This window comes from Lates calcarifer, linkage group LG21 (genome assembly GCF_001640805.2).
Source record: "Lates calcarifer isolate ASB-BC8 linkage group LG21, TLL_Latcal_v3, whole genome shotgun sequence".
NCBI classification, from domain to species: domain Eukaryota; kingdom Metazoa; phylum Chordata; class Actinopteri; family Centropomidae; genus Lates; species Lates calcarifer.
This window is the reverse complement of record NC_066853.1, coordinates 20,362,219-20,368,583: the sequence shown is the minus strand read 5'-3', so window position 1 is coordinate 20,368,583 and position 6,365 is coordinate 20,362,219. Positions and strand designations below refer to the sequence as shown.

The following is a 6,365-nucleotide window of genomic DNA, read 5'->3' as shown; positions in this document are numbered from 1 at the left end:
TGTTGGAAGGGGGTGTAGTTGGCTCCTGATGTAGCTGGGTGGAGCAGGGCTTGTCCTTCAAACAATTGTGACCGGTATGTTTAACACATTCCTACATGGATGGAATGTGGGAAAAGGAAAAAAGCCACTCGCTAGATAAACACAAATCTTCCAGTGGAACCAGTTCAACAAGCTTGTCATGTTACAGAACTAATCACATATTTAGCAGGTTTAAGTTGTTCATCTAATTGCTCTGCTGCAGTTTCAACCAGCATGTCTGTATTTGAGTTGCTCCCATGCCTCGGCTGACAGTCATCCACACCAAAGGTCAGGGGGGTACAGGACAGGGAGAGAGATCGGGCTGGGACTGCAAATGGATGGAGGGTGGGGAGGGAGAACCTGCCGAGGGGAGCCGAAAACTGCAGAGGTAGGTAGACCCATGTGTCATTCAACAACTGGCCTCTCATTTGAGTCAGCTTTTGAGTGGCAGGTCTCTGATTACCTGCTGCTACAGGGAGAAGAGGTCTGTGTGAAACGATGGTCTAAGTACATTTCTTTCCTCAGACTGTTGAAAGCAAATGTTTCTCTGCTCCATTAGACTGATATCTGTCAACATTTCTCTGGCTGGGTTCACATCTAACTGCTTACTATTACACTCGAGCTAAAAGATCTGAGGTGACAGCCAATTACACAGCACAGTGCTGGTTTGGGGATTTAACCCTGGATGACTCTGTCCAGACCCAACAGCTGGTCCATCATAATGAATGCATGCTGTGTGGCAAAGAATTGTTGAAAAATTTATTTTCAATCTCTAGATTTCCAAAGAACAAATTGCTTGAAAAGGTGAAACTAAAATCTGTAACTCTCAATCACATGGCATGTGTTGCTGTAAAAATATGCCTTCTTAAATTTCATTCACTTTGAGACTCATATAAATGTCATAAAATTTAACTTTAATGCTAATTAAGAGGATTCTGAGACAATTTTTTTCCACAAAGAATGCTATTATGAATGTTTGTTTTAGCAAAGTGTCTGACATCTATATTTGCGTAATCATTATTTCCTTTCCTGTCTGGCACCTAAAGTTGCTCTCCTTCATTTTCAGTTCAGCAGTCCTCGCAATCCCCTTTGTTTTTTAACTGTTTACTGTTTCATCCTATTAACTCGTCACTCTAGCAGTTCAAATCAAACACAAGCTGATGGTCAGCCACATCACACATCTTGGCCCCAGGCTCTGTGGACACCGCGACCCTGGACAGATTGGTACAGTTTTGCTCCATTTGGCATAATGTGGTTAGTCTGCCAGGTGGAGGTGCTGCTGCACCCAAATGTCTCGCTGGTGGATGTGTGCTGGAGGTTCCTGCTGGTGTGTTTACTGTGGATGGTTCTGGGAGGCTGCGCTCATGCCCTGAAGTACTGCCTGCGGCCAGGACAGAACCAGGTGAGTGCAGCCTCCTGAGCCGCATCTCCCTTGACCCTCGTGGTGCACTCAGTCCTGTTATATTTATTCACTGACTTTGCCTATTCAAGGGGGAGCCTCCACAGAGGATACAGCAGGAGGTTGTGACTGAAAACAGGAATATACAGTACTCATGGTAAGTCTTTGTTATTTTCATTATTACAACTTCTTTATTTGGTATAAAATGTTGGTGTTTTTTGACAGAATCAGAGACAGACTTAGAAAATTACCATATAGGCCAGATTTTATCGTAGAACACTGCGTGTATTCTCTGCGCCAAGTCAGCCACAAACACCTTACAGCTTAAAACAGCTGCTACAGATGTGCATTTTTAAATCTGCTTCATCCATTTTTGGGGAAAAACATTTCATAGCTGTTACACCTGTTTGCTATCAATTATTATTATTATTATTATTATTATATTTTTTATGTCATTGTTATATAAAACACTAATACATCATTACTTGTGAGGGCTGATCACATTTACTGGATTCTTTATTTTGTCATTTATCAACCTATCTTCCCTACTGTTAATTCTCCAGGGTGTCCAGGGAGTCGAGGAACCCTGGCCCCCACGTTCCTTTGGCGCTTGCCTTGGCCAACAGTCTGCTGCTGTGCGTGCTCCAAGAGCCCCTACCAGACCCCAGTGTGCCCCACATTCAGGCTCTTCTCTCCAGGCTGCAGGTAAGAGGGAAGAAACCACCTTAAAGAATCAAAATACCCCCTCTCTCTCTCTCACACACACAGCAGCCTCCAGCAATCCCTGTTATCTCTTGTGTTTTCCATTGCTTTTTGCATGTAGATCAGCATAAAGTCTTTGTTGGTAATATTACAGAGATCAGACATTCTCAGGCACTCATGAATACACAGACACTCTAGCCGCGGGCAACGTACACCATCACTGAGCTGCTGTCGTCTGCACTCTGAATTAACCAGACTGGCTGAGGAGAGCAATTTTTTAAATGTTTTGTCTCGCACTGTCTTTCCTGTGTGTGCCACACTGGCAAAGAGGCTCTGCGATTGCAATGCCAATTTTTTTTTTGTTGTACAACCCTGGTGCACATGACACAAAACTAACTGACTGAAATTAGGTGTGATGGAGCTTAATGCTTACAAATGTGCTGACATGCTGGGCCAAGAGCACGGCCTTTCCTTCTGGCACCAGCCTCAGGCCAAACTTTCAATTGCCTGACTTGTGGCAAACATTGAATAAAAGAAAAGGGCTCTATTCTTCTCTCATTTTCACCATGAGGATTACAGCCTCAAAACGCAGTGAGAATAGCTATAATCCTCTGGTTAAAATCCCTCTAATGTTGTTGTTGTTGTTGTTGTAAATGTCCCATGTTGGGGTGTTTCATTTCATTTTGTGGATCCCTTTTTTTTTGGGAATGTTCAGTATCAGTATTGTATATACGTGTTTTGGCATTTTAAACTGTGTGAAATTATATCTTTGGGCAGTCGCATGTGTAGAACAGATGAATCAGTGGATAGAGTGGATATAAAATGCAACAAGTAGATTCCTGCACTGTCTTCATTTTGTGGATGCAAGTGCTGCATGGCACCATGATGCACACATTGCATACAGAAGTAGTTTAAAGGGCCTTGCTCTGCCCAAACAAACAAACTCACAAAACTAAACCCAACCCTCTCAATCCTCTCTTTTTCGCTGTAGGCAGTGTCTCACACACTTGAGAAGGCTGATACTGGATCAGAGGTGACACTGGATGAGGTGGACCGAGACTCCACACTGACAGACAAAGTGAAGCTCATCTGCACCTACCTACAGAAGAGGTGAGGCTCAGTGCACCCGCCATCTGTTTTTGGGGAAATTTAGTTCAGTTGGATTAACATCACACACTCCTCTCTGATAGGATGAGGTCACTGAATACTCTTGTCCAGGTGCAGCGGGATTTTGAGGCCAGTGTGAAGGACATGTTGGAGGGCCTAGAAGGCCTCTGGGCTCAGTTGGAGGAGCTACACACTGGAGTCACACTCACTAAAGAGGGGAGTCGAGACCACGGGGACCTGGCTTCGGCCCGAACAGACGCAGAGGTAAGCAGCTGGGAAGCTTTTTCTGCACTTCTGTGGTAATGGTATTATAGAGTTGGATTTGTTATATTTCAGTTATACAACATTTTAGTTATAGAAATGTGTTTTTGTCAAGTTTTCCAAAGTTAATTTCTGTCTACAGCAACAGTTCTCTCTTTAGTTTTAGTTTCTTTAAAGAATCATGAATTTTGCTGATCACATTAACATTTGCTTGGTCACTGCCTTTTAGTGTTATCTGTAATACTCTTTCGTGTTTGGCAAAGAATTTGTTTGCAGTCCTGGGTCACTACAGGAACAGACTTCAGTGCTGCCAGACACATCTTAAGGACAGCACACAACTACTGCAGGTGAAGTTCTCCTCATGCAGTAAAAATCCACCTCTGATATTTCCTGCTGTCTTCATGTAAAAACCCCCTTTGTCGTGTTTTACAGGAGTTAACTTGGAGTCACACTCACATAAGCAACAGTATGAGCAGCAGCAGCGAGTCAGTCTGGCCAGAGCTGTTGCTTCAGTCCAACATTGAGCAGGTACACTAAATTCTGCCCTTAACACAAACAGCTCAGTGTTGTTCATAGCTTTAGAAACCCACCAGGAATAAAAACTTGTCTCTCCTCGCAGTTTGACAAGGTGCAGGAGAATTTCTTCTCCGTAGAGCAACAGACCTCTGCGTTCCAGGCCCACCTGGAGGGACTCAGAAAGGGGAATCAGGTAGGACAAGCAGGGCCCCTCGCTCGTGCTAACGGAGCCAGTTCATGCTCAGCCTCTCCACGGACTTCCCCACGTCTCCATAACGGACGCACCACTGATGTGTCACTGGAGCATCGTAACTCGACCTCTGTACCAACGTCTGCCTCCTCGATGGATGCAGACACAAAAACAGACACTCCCCTCTCACTGTGTGAGAGGTCGGCCTTGCAGTTCTCCGCCACTATTGGACGCCTGCGCAAATCTGGAAGGAGGAAGTGATTTTTTATCAAAATATACTTGACATATGCACCAAGTATTTTGTAAATAGAGGGTTGTACATTTGGGAAGGTATTTTCAAATGTTGATCATTTGCTGGTTGCCTCAAAATCAAATATTTATTACTTTTTGTGATTATATTACTTTATCTTTTTCGTCAATTCAGATAGCTGTTTTTAAAATCTTCACTTTGTTGTAATTTTTCTTTTCACAGACAAGTGGGCACAATTTGTTTTTTTGACATGGAGAATTTCTCAAACACAAGGGGGCACACTTTCACCAGTTATTCCAAGTATAAACAGAAGTGTCTCACAGCCCCCATTCAACATGTTACACAACCACACCACAAATATATATTCAGCTGAGATATCTGTGTGCAGTGGCTGACCATGGCCCAGACCTTTTCCCTTCACTCAGCTTTGCATGATGAAATTAAATAATGAATGAGATTCAGGCAAATAGTTAAGAAAGCCCAGTTTTTTTTTTCTTTTCCAAAACAATTTTTCATTCTGTCTCTTTCCATCAGACTGAGTGGCTGCAATGACTTGAGCCCCTCAAAGCAGGGATTTCAGGTTGAGGGCAGAGGGGGAGGGGGGAGGAAGGTAGACTGGGGCAGTGGAGGTCAACGCCGGAAGCGTTTCTGTTATTACTAAAAACTGAGCAGCCCTCTAGACCTTTTTGAAAGACATGAATGTCTTTGATCCAAATTCAATTACGCTACAGCTCCACACTGAAGGCACAGAAGTCTGCAGTTTTTCCAACCAGATTCCTGACTTTTCTGGCGTACAGCGTACAGGATTCCTGATGAGAATCGATTCATTCATGACTGCTGTTAAGTGCTAATTTTTAGGAGTCTGTACAGTATGCATGATGTGGATGCCATTTGACCATGGATTTGCCTACCATCTGCCAGATCCTGCATCTGTCTGATTCCCTCACACTGGGGCAGTGATTGGGAGAGGTGGGGCCGACCCCCGGGGCGATCCGGGATGAAAGGAATGCGAGCTGAATGCTGCAGGATCTGAGCTGTCACAACACCAAAGACACAAACACACCATGTCTGGATGGATAGGGGGATGTGAAGACGTTGTGGGAGGAGAGATGTTGCATGTTTGGTTATTTGAAGTTAGTGACAAGAGGCGTGAATAAAAAAAAAAAAGAATCAGTTATGACATGCCACATGAATATGGAACACTTTCCACGAATCAGTCATGAATACACAGAACATAACGGTCTTGGATGCTTGCTTACAATAACAATGACCACATTTACTTTGAGGTCCAACAGTCAAAAGGCAACAAGAATATTGAGTTGATTTATTAAGTGATTTAATAAACGAGAAGAAGTGGGGGTGGGGGTGATTCTATTAGATGAGAATGAAAAACAGCACAAGTACAAAACAAGCTCTGCTTTACGAGCTGGTGGGGAACATCCCGGTCCTGTCCAGATGAACTCATGCCTCACATTGCTGGCATGTGATGTCATGGCCAGCAGAGGGACTGTGTCCAGGGGAGAAGAGGGCAGCAGCTATCTCCTCGCTGAGAATGAAAGAGTGAGCGAATGAAATTACCACAGGCTTTGTTTAGTTACACTAAAAAGTTGATGACTAGCTTCCTCACGGTCCGTATCAGTCGTGGAGCAGAGGCTATTTCAAAGCTAGCTCAAGTGAGTGTTGTTTCAGAAAATATGGTTCATGGCAGAGGTCAATCCCTCGCCTTATCCTGACAATTACTCAAGATCGGGTTTCACTGGTGTGCGCATAGCACACATTTGTGCTGATCCCCCCTCTGATGGCACTGCAAGACACCATACAGAGGTAATGAAGGCTGCCATCTGATATAAACAAACATAAGACCTCTATGTTTTCCTCGCACAATGTCAGTGTACAAAAATTATAATCAACAAAATAGTGCA

At 43.9% G+C, this 6,365-nt stretch overlaps 1 protein-coding gene across 3 annotated transcripts; it reads left to right on the top strand.

The window, feature by feature from the left end:
- Positions 1-209: 209 nt before the first annotated feature.
- On the top strand, positions 210-5,795 carry si:ch211-151h10.2 (uncharacterized protein LOC567699 homolog). Of its 3 annotated transcripts, none has more exons than XM_018665431.2 (9): positions 210-406; positions 1,159-1,420; positions 1,510-1,574; positions 1,981-2,122; positions 3,111-3,229; positions 3,310-3,490; positions 3,751-3,834; positions 3,920-4,015; positions 4,107-5,795. In XM_018665431.2, exons 1-9 carry the CDS (start codon positions 276-278, stop codon positions 4,452-4,454), a joined length of 1,428 nt encoding a protein of 475 aa, XP_018520947.1. In that variant the 5' UTR covers positions 210-275; the 3' UTR covers positions 4,455-5,795. The 3 variants fall into 3 exon arrangements, with proteins under 3 accessions (XP_018520947.1, XP_050921361.1, XP_050921362.1); XM_051065404.1 differs by having other exon boundaries at positions 1,156-1,420; XM_051065405.1 differs by lacking the exon at positions 1,159-1,420 and having other exon boundaries at positions 245-406.
- The last annotated feature ends 570 nt before the right edge of the window (positions 5,796-6,365 follow it).